General features: G+C 37.8%; 1 protein-coding gene across 2 annotated transcripts; it reads left to right on the top strand.

Annotated features, from left to right (window-relative positions):
- Window positions 1-7,877: 7,877 nt before the first annotated feature.
- On the top strand, window positions 7,878-13,187 carry gng8 (guanine nucleotide binding protein (G protein), gamma 8). 2 transcript variants are annotated; one of them, XM_061896533.1, is made up of 3 exons: window positions 7,878-7,946; window positions 8,405-8,506; window positions 12,993-13,187. In XM_061896533.1, exons 2-3 carry the CDS (start codon window positions 8,423-8,425, stop codon window positions 13,119-13,121), a joined length of 213 nt encoding a protein of 70 aa, XP_061752517.1. In that variant the 5' UTR covers window positions 7,878-7,946; window positions 8,405-8,422; the 3' UTR covers window positions 13,122-13,187. The 2 variants fall into 2 exon arrangements, with proteins under 2 accessions (XP_061752517.1, XP_061752516.1); XM_061896532.1 differs by having other exon boundaries at window positions 7,925-8,111; window positions 8,190-8,506.
- Window positions 13,188-17,654: the final 4,467 nt, after the last annotated feature.

Raw genomic sequence — 17,654 nt, 5'->3', positions numbered from 1 at the left:
GATGAGATGGCGACTTGTCCAGGGTGTACCCCGCCTTCCGCCCGATTGTAGCTGAGATAGGCGCCAGTGCCACCCGTGGCCCCAAAAGGGAATAAGCGGTAGAAAATGGATGGGATGGATGGATGTTGTTCCCAGGCAAAATGACACTGAGGCCATTGGAATCTTTGCACAATCGCTCATTGACCGAAAACCAAAACACAACCATCACTGTTTAGTTCTCCAAAAATATAGCCTGTTAAATTTTGCTAACATTCAAAAATTAGCATCAATACCAATGGCCCATCGAATCCTAAATAACACTGCACTAGTTCCACTTAAGCACTTTGTCCAGTTTCGATCTGCTGTGACAAGTAGAAACACATGAGCCTCCACCAGGGGGCAGTGTAGCGTACCCAGATGTAAAACCTATTCTGCACAATCACCCTTTTCATCTCAAGCGATAAATGAATGGAACGACCTCACAACAAACTTGAAAAGTCCAACAGATTACTCTTCATTCACAAATGAAGTTAAAAAGTGGCTTTGGAGCAATCAAAGCTGCTCACACGGTCACTGAGGTGGGCACTATGATTGACACATCAACTTGATGTGTGTTATATTTATGCATGAGAAAAAAATGCTGTAAACTGTCTGTTAAAATCATGGTTGTTTTTACAAATGATGACAGATGTGAACGAAAGCCTGTATTGTCTATCTGTTATGATGTATATGAGGTGTGCTTGTAATGTGTCAATGAGAGGGCATTTTATGACTTTTCTTAATTTGATTACATGCTATAGTATAATTTCATTGTTGTAATTTTGTTGCATGATTTTTGTATTTCTTTAATTTAGATAGCCAGGGATTGCAGATGTAAATTAGCTATTTAGCTATAATCTGGTACAGAACATATCTGTCTTTGAGCTTAATGTTTCTGTGCATTGTCCCTTCAAAAAAAGACTAAACTAATAATACAAAAACACTATCGGACAAGGTAATCAATTAAATAATTTCCTTTTATTACCTAGAGTTGATTGAGCAAAACCCAGGTCATTGGTGGAGGAAAATATATAGTAACATGGTATATAAATATCAACAATGTAACAATATGGATGCAACAACAAAAAACTAACTGAAAAACCCTGATCTCATTGTGCTGGTATCAATACAATATTTATTGGGATAGATATAGACTGTATACTGTTGACATCTGTATTGGGCCTCGCATCACTACTGAATATGCACTTGTACGTGCCAACAGAATCAGGCATTACCACTGCACTTAACTGCAGATTTAATTCATGTAATTAATTAATTACTTATTTAATTGCATGAATAATATAACGGTAATTACATTAAATGAGACGGATATTGGTAAATTGGATTTTATTTTAATGTTCAACTATTGTTTTTCTTAGTCCAATGTTCATATTAATTGAAGATCAGTCCAAACTACATATTAATTGAAAATCATATCACTGACTAAAACAGTAATCCAAACAGACTTTGAGTCATCGATATGCTGCTCACAGCCAGTAGGAGGTGCTAAACTACAGTTTCTAGTTATTGCCCAGTGGTTAGAGTGTCCGCCCTGAGATCAGTAGGTTGTGAGTTCAAACCCCGGCAGACTATAAAAATGGAACCCATTTCCTCCCTGCTTGGCACTCAGCATCAAGTGTTGGGATTAAATCACCAAAATGATTCCCGGTTACTGCTGCTTGACCAACAATTATACAGTGATTATGACTTTTGTCTGAGGTATGTCAACTGTGGTGTCTGCCTCCATTGTACGGTTTGTCATCATTGTCCTATACATGACTGTGCTTTTACTTTCATTTTTTTAATGAATATTTTTCATAAGATTTGTTGGGGCAAGTCTGCATGGCTTCCTGATGCACACATTTTGTCAGGCAAAATGTATTACTTCAGTTTTCTGAGAGTGACATATACCACGTTTCCCAAATATGCTTGCTTACCTCGCACAAGATACTGTTGTCATTCATCGGCACTAAGCTTTACTTTCCAACATTTTTCTTCCATATGATGCAAATACTTCCCACATTTTTTGGCAAGTGGAGCGTCCCCATGCCATTTACACTGCAAAAAAACTCTTCAAGTAAAATAAATATAATCTGAAACTGAGTTGTCCATACTCTCTCTATACACGACACTGATCTACGGTATTTTTCAGAGTATAAATCGCTCTGGAGTATAAGTCGCACCTGCCGAAAATGCCTAATAAAGAAGGAGAAAAACATATATAAGTCGCACTGGAGTATAAGTCGCATTTTTGGGGGAAATGTATTTGATAAAACCCAACACCAAGAATAGACATTTGAAAGGCAATTTAAAATAAATAAAGAATAGTGAACAACGGGCTGAATAAGTGTACGTTATATGACACATAAATAACCAACGTGCCTGGTATGTTAATGTCACATATGGTAAGAGTCATTGAAATAACTATAACATTTAGAACATGCTATACGTTTACCAAACAATCTGTCACTCCTAATTGCTAAATCCCATGATATCTTATATGTCTAGTCTCTTACATGAATGAGCTAAATAATATTATTTGATATTTTACGGTAATGTGTTGATAATTTCACACATACAGTAAGTCGCTCCTGAGTGTAAGTCACACCCCCAAACTATGAAAAAAACTGCGACTTATAGTCCGAAAAATACGGTAGTTTACTGTCTAAAGTAGAACATATACATTCAGAGGTATCTCATTTAAAGTATACTTGAAAAAAATCTCAATAGTACATTTACAACATAGTCAGGGACGTGTAGTCAAATGTAATGTTGAAACAAGCACAACATGATATTTTATTTTATCTTGTGGCCCCTTTTAGACGGCATTGAAACAGTTTTTGTCATTTCCTGCTGCACAATAGATTATCCACAGAGAGAGACCAATTAATAGCGGGAAACAAATGTTAACGAGGCACCTGACATTTCAACCTCGCAACACTGCACCTTTGCCCCCTGGTGCTGTGTGAAATAACAGTCTGCTCCCACAACGTCATCATTTAAACGAGTGGTGTCCACAGTGCAGCCAGTGGGCTATTTGCAGCTTGCAGCTTGTTTTTTTTATTGGCACGCAACACATTCTACAGACAAAATTAACGCATTCTAGATAAGAATATAGGGCGGTGTGGCCAAGATGGTAGAGCGGTCGTCAAGAAACTTGAGTGTTTCTGGTACAAATCCAGTTTCCGCCATCCTCGTCACGAGCGTTGTGTCCAGGACTCTTCCCCCACTCTGCTCCCAGTGCACCCACACTAGTATGTGGGACTAGCGATGCAGAAATGTAAAAGGTTTTAGTTGGCGGATTGGTATTAATTAATAAAGCATAATATAAACATTTTTAATTCAAAATACCTTTTGGAACATTTTCATGTGGCTTTATGTATATTATTTTCTAAAATATCTTGTTTAATCTTGTTTTTATCTGTTTTAAGGAAGCTTATCTGTTTGCGTAAAGATAGTTCTCTTTTTTTCAATTATCTTTTTTTTTTATCAAGTACCACCTCAGAAAACACCTGGTTCTCCAAGTACCACCATAATGATCAACACTGAAACACAGTAGTATAGTAGGCCTAAGTAGTCATTAAAAACAAGGTAGAAGTTTTATATAACAAGTATATTCAATATTTATGGCCACAGTAACATTACACAGAGTTTGAACACTGTGTTTGAAATTAGAAAAAATAAAACACTGTAGTCTAATCAAGTGATTCTTTGGTGTACCACCAGATAAAGCTTGCACACTACCGCAGTTTGAGAATCCCTGCTTTAGAATGAAAAGTGCACTACAAATAACATTTATCATCATTGTTATATATTCATTGTTGTTATTATTATTTTACAGGAAGAAATTCAATTGAGTAAACCCTCATTTATGGTTGTCAATTGGTTCCAGTCTGACCTGGCGGATTTATTTTGCAAAGTAGAAAATAAATATTGATTATAAATCAAACATTTTCATAGCTAGAGCATATGAGAATCTCTAATGACGTTTTAAACATGATGAGAGGCCTCTAGTCATGAAACAACCTTTGCACACATTTAACCCAATACAGTATTTGTTTCCAGTGGCTGAGCCAAGCTGTCGCCATGATACTAGACAACACACTGATTGGTCACATTTAGTGGTAAATAATACTACTCTATAGGGCTGCGAATCTTTGGGTGTCCCACGATTCGATTCAATATCGATTCTTGGGGTCACAATTCGATTCAAAATTGATATATTTTTTTTAATTCAACACGATTCTCGATTCAAAAACGATTTTTTTCCCGATTTAAAACGATTCTCTATTTATTCAATACATAGGATTTCAGCAGGATCTACCCCAGTCTGCTGACATGCTAGCAGAGTAGTAGATTTTTGTAAAAAGCTTTTATTATTGTAAAGGACAATGTTTTATCAACTGATTGCAATAATGTAAAGTTGTTTTAAGTATTAAACGAACCAAAAATATGACTTATTTTTTCTTTTTGAAAATATTGGACACGGTGTGTTGTCAAGCTTATGATATGCGATGCAAGTGTAAGCCACTGTGACACTAGTGTTCTTTTTTTTATTTTTATAAATGTCTAATGATAATGTCGATGAGGGATTTTTAATCACTGCTATGCTGAAATTATAACTAATATTGATACTGTTGTTGATAATATTCATTTTTGTTTCACTACTTTTGGTTTGTTCTGTGTCGTGTTTGTGTCTTCTCTCAATTGCTCTGTTTATTGCAGTTCTGAGTGTTGCTGGGTCAGGTTTGGTTTTGGAATTGGAATTTTTGTATTGCTGTGTATTTTTTTTGTTGGATTGATAAAAAACAATTTTTTTTAAATAAATGAATAAAAAAATCGATTTTTTTAAAAATGAGAATCAATTCTGAATCACACAACGTGAGAATCATGATTCAAACTCAAATTGATTTTTTCCCACACCCCTACTACTCTAGTATTGATATTTGTAGTTATTTCGGCCATTTTGTATGCTTAAAAATGCTTAATTTAAGCCACAAAAAAAAGTAGAATGTGCGTATCAAAAGCACAATGTGGCAAGGGATGACGGTATCTAAAATAAGTTATGTTTGAGATATTACACTCGTCTGCTTTGTTAGCTACAACACAAAGCTAAGATGTGCATGTTTTGTTCAGATTGTTTAGCACAGTGGTTCTCAAATGGGGGTACGCGTACAAATAACAATAATTCAAAAATTCTTTATAAATGTATTTATTGAAAAATAGCAACAATTCAAAAATCCTTTATAAATATATTTATTGAATAATACTTCAACAAAATATGAATGTAAGTTCATAAACTGTGAAAAGAAATGCAACAATGCAATATTCCGTGTTGACAGCTAGATTTTTTTGTGGACATGTTCCATAAATATTGATGTTAAAGATTTCTTTTTTTGTGAAGGAATGTTTAGAATTAAGTTCATGAATCCAGATGGATCTCTATTACAATCCCCAAAGAGGGCACTTTAAGTTGATGATTACTTCTATGTGTAGAAATCTTTATTTATAATCGAATCACTTTTTTATTTTTCAACAAGTTTGTAGTTATTTTTAAATCTTTTTTTCCAAATAGTTCAAGAAAGACCACTACTAATGCGCAATTTTTTGCACTGTTATACAATTTAATAAATCAGAAACTGATGACATAGTGCTGTATTTTACTTCTTTATCTCTTTTTTTCAACCAGAAATGGTTTGCTCTGATTAGGGGGTACTTGAATTAAAATAATTTTCACAGGGGGTACATCACTGAAAAAAGGTTGAGAACCACTGGTTTAGCATATATTGATTGTATCTGGTTTAGTATATATTGATTGTATCTGGTTTAGTATCTTTAATGTACAAAATGTATTAGAGTTAAATTTTTCTGTTTGTAGCCCTCGCTGGAAAAAGTCTGGACATGCCTGATTCAAACCTTCTGTTATCCCCATCATCCTGGCACCTGCAAGGTATTGTACCTCGACACCAAGCGTGCACATCGTCTACTACTGTAGCAAACCCTGAACTTCCTGCTCCGATACATTTTGATATTCTGAAATTGTGATGGTTTATTTTCCAAAACCCAGTAATATGATCAAATTAAACTCAGCAATGAAAAATTGAACACTGTGTATGGGCCTGCTGTGCAATGGAAGCAGCCCAACTTATTATTGATTGGACTTCATTATGGGCCTATTTTTTCTCTTCTATCTTATTCTGCCGCCATTAATGCTGGTTGAACCGGCCAACAAACCCAACATATCTTATATTATTGGAAAGGTCTCGATAGTGGCTACAGCAATATTTAATTTTTGGGAAATTTTGTAGACTCTATTCGTATTAGACGCTATTCAGGAAAAAGACCCCCAATGGGCCCATGGATTATGTTCGTCCTTTTCCTTGCACATTTCTCAACCAATATCGATCCTAACTGGTAGAAATGATGATGATGATAATGACACCGTGAAGTGCCCGATTTGGAGTAGGCGAAGCCTGGCGTCGAAAAACTGCCCCTCGGCATCAATTATGAAAGATTCATTGCTGCACTCTAGGTGATCAGAGAAGAGACGGATACAAAACTGATGGGTGATGATAAATTACTAAAATATTTTACTCATGACAAGATGTGGGCGTGCCATAGCGCCAAACTTTTGATCTAATTGTTGGCCACAGAACACGAAACGTTAACAACTTGGCTCCACGAATGCAGATTTGGATCATTCTTGGTACCAATGATGATGATGTCAACCTTAAGTGCCGTATGGGCAGATACCTATTCGTATCCATTCCGAGTGCGCAGAGCCTGTCGGAGAAAACTACCCTTTGCGATCTATCATCAAACTGTGTATACTTCACTTTAGATGACGATGATGATGCTCTTCTTGCAAACTGACATTGAGCTTTAAGGTCGGGGTCTGATAAAATATTTAGACATTAACCGAGTGGTTAGAGTGTCTGCCCTGAGATCGGTAGGTTGTGAGTTCAAACCCCGGCCAAGTCATATCAAAGACTACAAAAATTTGGACCCATTCCCTCCCTGCTTGGCACTCAGCATCAAGGGTTGGATTTGTGGTTAAATCACCAAAATGATTCCCGGGCGCGGCCACCGCTGCTGCCCACTGCTCCCCTCGCCTCCCAGGGGGTGGTCAAGGGTGATGGGTCAAATGCAGATAACAATTTCGCAACACTGAGTGTGTGTGTGACAATCATTGGTACTTTAACTTTAACTTTAAAATCAACACAAACGCTAACCAGCACCCATCAGGAGCAAGGGTGAAGTGTCTTGCTCAGGACACAACGGACATGACGAGGTTGGTACTAGGTGGGGATTGAACCAGGGACCCTCGGGTTGCGCACAGCCACTCTTCCACTGTGCCACGCCGTCCCTAGTACAACAGTTAAAACTGCTTCGATCTTCCCAACATTTTTGAAGGTGTGTCGAGGCATTGGGAACATTTGCATATGCCAGTTGTTAACATTAGCATGCTAACTATTTTAGCTCATTTTGCAGCCGTAAAACTCAGAGTCATGTAACTTGATGAATATGTTCCCTTTTTAGCTTCAATCAATCCCAAGGTTCACCGCGGTGATAGCAGGCCCATCAAAATTCTCACAGAAATTTTTGGTTTCTATACTGATGGCTGCATAACATTAGGAAGGCCACGCAATATACCCACAATAATTGCAAATGATCTCTGTGCAAAATCTCATTTCAAACATATTGTGTGTTATTAATTGTACAGTCTTATGTCATATGTCAATAAGATGAGCGCGGCATGTTGCCTCACACCCACCGCTGCACTGAGCCCATCCTGGGGGCAGATCCAGCACTAATTAATTGAAGGGAGGGGGTGAACCTGTTGAGGCTTCCCTCCTCATCTTTCTCATTAATATCATTGCATTTCAAGCTGCAAGTTGCTGCTGACAACTCCTGCAGACTTCACAACAGTGAGTGATTTATTTTTTCTATTTCATCTAACAATATTTAAAGAAATGTTTGTATTTATGTCTATATGTATTTGTATACTTTTTTAGTAATCAAACTATTTTCTGGCCGAAAAAAAGCCGTATCGTTTTCTCTAAATGGTATAACAAGTGGTTCAATTATTCAAGGTATGTTGTTTTGAATTATATATCTGCAGTGCAAACATTTCCGCCCTATAAACATGGTAATATTATGCGTATTTACAGCTATTCTCCCCCTGGCCCCAGGGGAGCCTCCTCCCTCTTGCCATCCTCCGCCGAGACCCTCGCTGCGCCACTTGCAGCTGAGACCCAAGGCGAAGAATTAATGAGCAAATTGAAACAGACTCTATGGCCGTGCCCCAAATACTTTAAATGAACTGTCGCTTGATATGTTTATGTGTCTGAAAGCTCAGCACGTCTCCGGGTGTGTTTTGCTGCAGGCTGGCAGTCCTGACAGAATGTCCCACAACATGGCCAAGATCGCAGATGCTCGAAAGACGGTGGAGCAATTAAAGCTGGAGGTCAACATAGAGAGGATGATGGTATGTGCATGTAAATACCAAAGCCAAATCACAACAAGTGAACTGGGCCTCCACCTGTTGCTAATCTGCAGTTTAGCATTTATGTCGCCCTCTGTTGGTCAGGATGAAAATGCTTGTGGTTAGCGAGGTCAAATATTTTGTTAATGATTGTATACATAAGCGAGTTAAGACAATTTCATGATACGCTCCGCCCCAATAAGCTTTTTTAATATGAATGGATTTTTCTGTAAGAAATTTCAAGTCATTAGGGCACTATGGCCCGCTTTTTAATGCGGCCCTTACCGTAAGTCTTGAACTATCAAGAGAGGTCCAATGGCTTCTCAAACTAATGGTTATTAATTGCACTTTCCAGTGACATACATATATTTAAAGTTAAAGTTAAAGTAAAGTACCAATGATTGTCACACACACAATAGATGTGGCGAAATTATTCTCTGCATTTGACCCATCACCCTTGATCACCCCCTGGGAGGTGAGGGGAACAGTGGGCAGTAGCTGTGGCCGCGCCCGGTAATCATTTTTGGTGATTTAACCCCCAATTCTAACCCTTGATGCTGAGTGCCAAGCAGGGAGATAATAGGTCCCATTTTTCTTGTTTTTGGTATGACTTGGCCGGGGTTTGAACTCACAACCTACCGATCTACAAACCCCGTTTCCATATGAGTTGGGAAATTGTGTTAGATATAAATATAAACGGAATACAATGATTTGCAAATCATTTTTAACCAATATTCAGTTGAATATGCTTCAAAGACATCATATTTGATTTTCAAACTGATAAACATTTTTTTTTTTTGCAAATAATCATTAAATTTAGAATTTGATGCCAGCAACACGTGACAAAGAAGTTGGGAAAGGGGGCAATAAATACTGATAAAGTTGAGCAATTCTCATCAAACACTTATTTGGAACATCCCACAGGTGTGCAGGCTAATTGGGAACAGGTGGGTGCCATGATTGGGTATAAAAGCAGCTTCCATGAAATCCAAAGTAATTCACAAATAAGGATGGGACGAGGGTCACCATTTTGTAATCAAATTGTCGAACAGTTTTAGAACAACATTTCTCAATGAGCTATTGCAAGGAATTTAAGGATTTTACGATCTACGGTCCGTAAAATCACCAAAAGGTTCAGAGAATCTGGAGAATTCACTGCACATGAGTGATGATATTACGGACCTTTGATCCCTCAGGCGGTACTGCATCAAAAACAGACCTCAGTGTGTAAAGGATATCACTACATGGGCTCAGGAACACTTCATAAAACCACTGTCAGTAACTACAGTTGGTTGCTACATCTGTAAGTGCAAGTTAAAACTCTGCTATGCAAAGCAAAACCCATTTATCAACAACACCAAGGAACGGCGCTGGCTTCGCTGGGCCCGAGCTCATCTAAGATGGACTGATGCAAAGTGGAAAGGTGTTCTGTGGTCTGACGAGTCCACATTTCAAATTTATATTTGGAAACTGTGGACGTGGTGTCCTCCGAAACAAAGAGGAAAATAACCATCCGGATTGTTATAGGCGCAAAGTTCAAAAGCCAGCATCTGTGATGGTATGGGGGGTGTATTAATGCCCAAGGCATGGGTAACTTACACATCTGTAAAGGCACCATTAATGCTGAATTGCCCATACAGGTTTTGGAGCAACATATGTTGTCATCCAAGCAACGTTATCATGGAGGCCCCTGCTTATTTCAGCAAGACAATGCCAAGCCACGTGTTACAACAGCGTGGTTTCGTAGTAAAGGAGTGCGGGTACTTTCCTGGCCCGCCTGCAGTCCAGACCTGTCTCCCATCGAAAATGTGTGGCGCATTATGAAGCGTAAAATACGACAGCTGAGACCCCGGACTGTTGAATGACTGAAGCTCTACATAAAACGAGAATTGGAAATAATTCCACTTTCAAAGCTTCAACAATTAGTTTTCTCAGTTCCCCAACGTTTATTGAGTGTTGTTAAAAGTAAAAGTGATGTAACACAGTGGTGAACATGCCCTTTCCCAACTACTTTGGCACGTTTTGCAGCCATGAAATTCTAAGTTAATTATTATTTGCAAAAAATATATATATATCTTGTCTTTGTAGTGCATTTAATTGAATATGGGTTGAAAAGGATTTGCAAATCATTGTATTTTGTTTATATTTACATCCAACACAATTTCGCAAATCATACGGAAACAGGGTTTGTATTTATGGTAATCATAGAAACTATATGTCACAGCAGCTCAGCGAAGACGAGGCTTTGATACAAAGCAGAGAGGGTGCTTGCTTACAGAGCAGGCCAAGCAAGTGTGACGGAGAGATACAGAGAAGCAAGCTTTCTTTGATAAGGTTCACGTTTATTATCCTGTTGTATTTCCTTTTTTTTTTGCTGTTTTTTGCAAAACACATTTACATTTGAATTGATGTTCAGTGTTTTTTAGTTCATATCCTGAATGCCACATCTTTTATTCATACACATTCCTGGAATCTTCTGCGATAAAAACAATCATTTCTCACATGACAGTTTGAACATTGTTTTTGGTTTCCTCTATTTTTTATGATTTCCTGCCAAGAGCTGTTATTTTTGTCCTTTTCCTGTCTGCCTTTATTTCCTAGCCTCTATAGTTCTGGTTGGAGCACCTGCCCTCGGTTTGTGATTAATAGAATCACCTGCTGGAAATCACTAATCAGAAGGCTTCTGAGGACCAAGACGCCCTATAGGAATGAGAAGACTTGCGGTGCATAATAGGCCCTGTGATCCATGGGGGCCTCCGTTTTGTGCGTTGAAGCACATATTCAATGTCAATTATTAAATGACACAGCACTTCATATGATTTTTTTTTATACCGAAAATGTAATCCTAGCTGCTTCCTTCTCCATCACTGTTAAGAAAATGATGGCAATTTTCCCCACTTTGTTACACGGGTAGATTAGCCCCTGTTTTGTAAGATAGAGATAATGGGTTCGAAGCCCAGCTGAAGTTGACTCACTGCTTTTTATGAATTTATGTTTTAAAAATGTAAACATTTTTATTTTGCACACAAAATAATATTATCTAACACTGTATTTCCCCTTAGTTCGTTGGGGTAAAAAACATCCATTCCTCCATCCATTTCCTACCGCTTGCCCCTTTTGGGGTCGTGGGAGCCTATCTCAGCTGCATTCGGCCGGAAGACGGGGTACACCCTGGACAAGTCGCCACCTCATCGCAGGGCCAACACAGATAGACAACATTCACACTCACATTCACACATTAGGGCCAATTTAGTGTTGCCAATCAACCTATCCCCAGCTGCATGTTTTTGGAGGTGGGAGAAAGCCGGAGTACCCGGAGGGAACCCACGCAGTCACGGGGAGAACATGCAACACTCCATACAGAAAGATCCCAAACCCGGGATTGAACTCAGGAACTTCGTATTGTGAGGCACATGCACTAACCCCTGTTCCACCGTGCTACTTTAAAAAACATGCATCAAATTAAATTCAAGTTTGATCAGAACGTATAAAAATTGTGTAGTATGGAGCAGGGTGCCCTCTGAAAAAATTCTGGGGCGGCCCTATTTAGGACGGTGCTGGAGTATTGGCTTTAGTTTGTTCTACCTTTCAAGTGTTTTGGCTTTGTACCTTAACATGGTGCATAACTTTTTCTGTGCTTTCAGTGCCTTGTTAAGTTTTGTGCACTATTTTCCCTAATAAAGGGTTTTTTTACCTGCACTTTGCTGGCTGTCGCCACACCATGCGGTCCAGACAAACAAGGACGTTAACAAAAACCTGTAAAATTGAAGTCCTTTTTTTATTTTATTTGGTTTCAATATATAAACCCATTATCAGACTTTCAGCAAGCGGTAATGTACAAACTTAGGTCAGATCTTTAAAGTCCTCCTGAAAAAAGGGACCCAAGCACAACTTGTATGACACTACAGCTAAAATATGAACACATGGTTGGTGTATATATATATATATATATATATATATATATATATATATGTATATATATATATGTATATATATATATATATATACATATACATATACATATACATATATATATATATATATATATATGTATATATATATATACATACATACATATAGATGTCCTACATAGATAATAGATTACAGTAAGATTACAGTAATCCCTCAAACATTGCTGATAAGTGGTTCGTAGCCTGGCCATGGTAAATTAATTAATCAATTAATTATTTTAATAGCTTAAACATAAAACAATGTCCACTGTGACTATGCCGCATACCGGCTGTTGGTGTGACCCCAGGATGCAGAGGAGGTAAGCAACATGCAAGCAACATGCAGGCAAAAAGTCATTTATTTGGGTCGTAGACAGAAGTAAAGTGACACAGGCCTCACAAGAACTCAGAAAGCAACAAAACACGTTAGACTACAGAAGATAATGAGCTTAAAACAAAGTATGCGATCATCAACTGTAAAATAAAGCAACCCTGTTTAAAAAGAACACTTTTCAGATGTTTTTATAATATTCGTGCAGGTATCCAAAGCAGCTGCCGACCTGATGGCCTATTGTGAAGCACATGCCAAAGACGATCCTCTGGTGGCCCCTGTACCCTCCTCAGAGAACCCCTTTAGAGAAAAGAAGTTATTCTGTGAGATACTTTAAACTCTGTGTCATGTGTTGTCTGTGTGTTTTGTTCCTGTAGTTCGCTCATATGTTGAAGATGATGGTATGGCAATAAATACTTTTTTCCTGCAAAATGAGTACAAAGTTCATTGATATTGGAGAACCGACCAGGTGCCTTAAGTGTGTTGACATGAGTTTATACATTAACTCAATACTGATTCTCTTGTTCTTTCCTAACCAACGCTCTGGCTCATTGTTGTGTCATATTTAGACATGCGATGACAAAAAAATAGTACATGATTAATTATGATTATTTTGTTTGTATAGAAAAAATCAAGTAGTTCTTAAGTTCCTATAGTGTTCTTTACAGGGGCAAATAATGTATTATCAACCACTTAAAGTCTTCAATTTATTTATTTTACCCATTGACAAATGTTAATATTTATAGTTTTCTCGCAAAAGTTTGGTTATTTACTGGAGTAGTATTTTAATATGATAAACATTATATAAAATAGGTAGTTTGACAATACAATATTGTAGTATTTTTAGTATAGCTTTTTAAATGTATGCATTAATTAGGTCACCGTATAAATTACAGGTTATGAGCATGCATTCTGAAAACTGAACACCGTAGCTGTGTGTTCTAATGTGGTCTACAATCATTTTGAATAATTTTCATGTAGGTAATTTATGCATTGTGTCTTGGACATTTAATGAATTTAAGTGTTTTGCACACAAGGCCCTTTATGATTCACTGTATACTTTCCAGTATATGCATTTTTGTCAATGAACAATTTACGAGTGGTGTTTTTGTTAGTACATGTTGTTGTATCTATGTGAATATAAGTTGTTCTATAAACTGTTATTTACTTGTTTTTTGGTGTTGTATGTTTTTCCCAAGTAAATTGTATGTCAAGTGATGTAAATCTGCTGTACCAATCATTTCCTTGAGAATATTGTATCGTGCACACTGTCCATAAAATAATTTCTTGTCACTTTCTGAGCATCTAATACAACTGACCTTTCTCAATTAATTTACAAATCAATTTAGATCAATCATAGATTTTAAAAGAAAAAAATGTTTTATTCTTCTCCGTCCATACACCAGATAAAAAAAAACATTCAGTAATATTAGACTTTTTTTGTAAATAGGAGGGGGACAAGCGGTAGAAAATGGATGGACTATAATAACGCTGCATTTGTTATGGTTTAAACAGTGGGAGATGACGGCAGACTGACACCAAGTGGCAGTAATGGCCAAAGATTTATTTTATATATATATATATATATATATATATATATATATATATATATACATATATATATATATATATATATATGTATATATATATATATATGTATATATATATATATATATATATATATATATAAATAATCAAACAATAGAAAACAAACTAAGGAAATTGAGTGTGAACTAGATCCAAAGATCCAAAAGAGAATGGGTGACAGACTATGTGAAGTATTTAGCTGAGGTGTATGTTACCAAATGTTGTGAAGAGACGAAGAACACGAAAGTCCGTGGGGTAGGCAGAGAATGCAGGGCGGACGAGAGGCGTCGAGAGAAACGTGTCCAAGCGAGGTCCAGAATCCAAAAGGGCAGTTCGGAAGGCAAGGGGAACAAAAGGGGATCACAGGGAGCGCTGCGGGAAGACAACAGGAACATCAGACACAACTGAAACACGGAAGTCGCAGGGAAATAGCGAGTACGTGGGATGGAAGCCAGATACAGGATGCTTACACATGTACAGAAGACTACTCCGGCGAGCGATGGCAGGTTGTCCAGGCTTAAGAAGGCAGATCGCTCATCAAGGACAGGTATGTTGATTACTGGGAAATGATTGCACCTGGTGGCTGCTGCAGGGCGGAGACGTGAACGGCGCGTCCTTGGATATACGCGGCCATGGGCATGTCCCGAGGAGCGCACAGTCGCATAAGCGGCGTTGGCAGGGGTCCGAGCTGTAACAGCATTGGTGCATATCAGTGGTTCTCAAATGGGGGTACGCGTACCCCTGGGGGTACTTGAAGGTATGCCAAGGGGTACGTGGGATTTTTATTTTTAAATATTCTAAAAAATAGCAACAATTCAATAATCCTTTATAAATATACAAACCCCGTTTCCATATGAGTTGGGAAATTGTGTTAGATGTAAATATAAACAGAATAAAATGATTTGCAAATCCTTTTCAACCCATATTCAATTGAATGCACTACAAAGACAAGATATTTGATGTTCAAACTCATAAACTTTTTTTTTTTTTTGCAAAAAATAATTAACTTTGAATTTCATGGATGCAACACGTGCCAAAGTAGTTGGGAAAGGGCATGTTTACCACTGTGTTACATCACCTTTTATTTTAACACCACTTAATAAACGTTTGGTAACTGAGGAAACTAATTGTTGAAGCTTTGAAAGTGGAATTCTTTCACAGTGTTGTTTTATGCTTTCGTTGTTCAACAGGTGTCCGCTATCGTATTTTATGCTTGATAATGCGCCACAAATTTTCGATGAGAGACATGTCTGGACTGCAGGCGGGCCAGGAAAGTACCTGCACTCTTTTACTATGAAGCCACGCTGTTTTAACACGTGGCTTGGCATAGTTTTGCTGAAATAAGCAGGGACATCCATGATAAAGTTGCTTGGATGACAACATATGTTGGTCCATACAGGTTTGATGGTGACTTCACATATGTGTAAGTTACCCATACCTTGGCCACTAATACACCCCCATACCATCACAGAAGCCTCGTCTTCGCTGAGCTGCTGTGACATATAGTTTCTATGATTACCATAAATACAAACCCTGTTTCCGTATGATTTGCGAAATTGTGTTGGATGTAAATATAAACAAAATACAATGATTTGCAAATCCTTTTCAACCCATATTCAATTAAATGCACTACAAAGACAAGATATATATATATTTTTTGCAAATAATAATTAACTTAGAATTTCATGGCTGCAAAACGTGCCAAAGTAGTTGGGAAAGGGCATGTTCACCACTGTGTTACATCACTTTTACTTTTAACAACACTCAATAAACGTTGGGGAACTGAGAAAACTAATTGTTGAAGCTTTGAAAGTGGAATTCTTTCCAATTCTCGTTTTATGTAGAGCTTCAGTCATTCAACAGTCCGGGGTCTCAGCTGTCGTATTTTACGCTTCATAATGCGCCACACATTTTCGATGGGAGACAGGTCTGGACTGCAGGCGGGCCAGGAAAGTACCCGCACTCCTTTACTACGAAACCACGCTGTTGTAACACGTGGCTTGGCATTGTCTTGCTGAAATAAGCAGGGGCCTCCATGATAACGTTGCTTGGATGACAACATATGTTGCTCCAAAACCTGTATGGGCAATTCAGCATTAATGGTGCCTTTACAGATGTGTAAGTTACCCATGCCTTGGGCATTAATACACCCCCCATACCATCACAGATGCTGGCTTTTGAACTTTGCGCCTATAACAATCCGGATGGTTATTTTCCTCTTTATTTCGGAGGACACCACGTCCACAGTTTCCAAATATAATTTGAAATGTGGACTCGTTAGACCACAGAACACTTTTCCACTTTGCATCAGTCCATCTTAGATGAGCTTGGGCCCAGCGAAGCCAGCGGCATTTCCGGGTGTTGTTGATAAATGGGTTTGGCTTTGCATAGTAGAGTTTTAACTTGCACTTACAGATGTAGCGACCAACTGTAGTTACTGACAGTGGTTTTATGAAGTGTTCCTGAGCCCATGTGGTGATATCCTTTACACACTGATGTCGGTTTTTGATGCAGTACCGCCTGAGGGATCAAAGGTCCGTAATATCATTGCTTACGTGCAGTGATTTCTCCAGATTCTCTGAACCTTTTGGTGATTTTACGGACCGTAGATGGTAAAATCCATAAATTCCTTGCAATAGCTCGTTGAGAAATGTTGTTCTAAAACTGTTCGACAATTTGATTACAAAGTGGTGACCCTCGCCCCATCCTTGTTTGTGAATTACTTAGCATTTCATGGAAGCTGCTTTTATACCCTATCATGGCACCCACCTGTTCCCAATTAGCCTGCACACCTGTGGGATGTTTCAAATAAGTGTTTGATGAGCATTCCTGAACTTTATCAGTATTTGTTGCCACCTTTCCCAGATCCTTTGTCACATATGGCTGGCATCAAATTCTAAAGTTAATGATTATTTGCAAAAAAATAAATGTTTATCAGTTTGAACATCAAATATGTTGTCTTTGTAGCATATTCAACTGAATATGGGTTGAAAATGATTTGCAAATCATTGTATTCCGTTTATATTTACATCTAACACCATTTCCCAACTCATATGGAAACGGGGTTTGTATTTATTGAATAATACTTCAACAAAATATTAATTTAGGTTCATAAACTGTGAAAATTAATGTAACAATGCAATATTCAGTGTTGACAGCTATATTTTTTGTGTGGACATGTTCCATAAATATTGATGTTAAAGATTTCTTTTTTTGTGAAGAAATGTTTAGAATTAAGTTCATGAATCCAGATGGATCTCCATTACAATCTCCAAAGAGGGCA

This window comes from Nerophis ophidion, linkage group LG04 (assembly GCF_033978795.1).
Source record: "Nerophis ophidion isolate RoL-2023_Sa linkage group LG04, RoL_Noph_v1.0, whole genome shotgun sequence".
Classification (NCBI taxonomy): Eukaryota; Metazoa; Chordata; class Actinopteri; order Syngnathiformes; family Syngnathidae; genus Nerophis; species Nerophis ophidion.
Note: the sequence above shows the minus strand (reverse complement) of the source record. Positions and strands in the feature narration are given on the sequence as shown.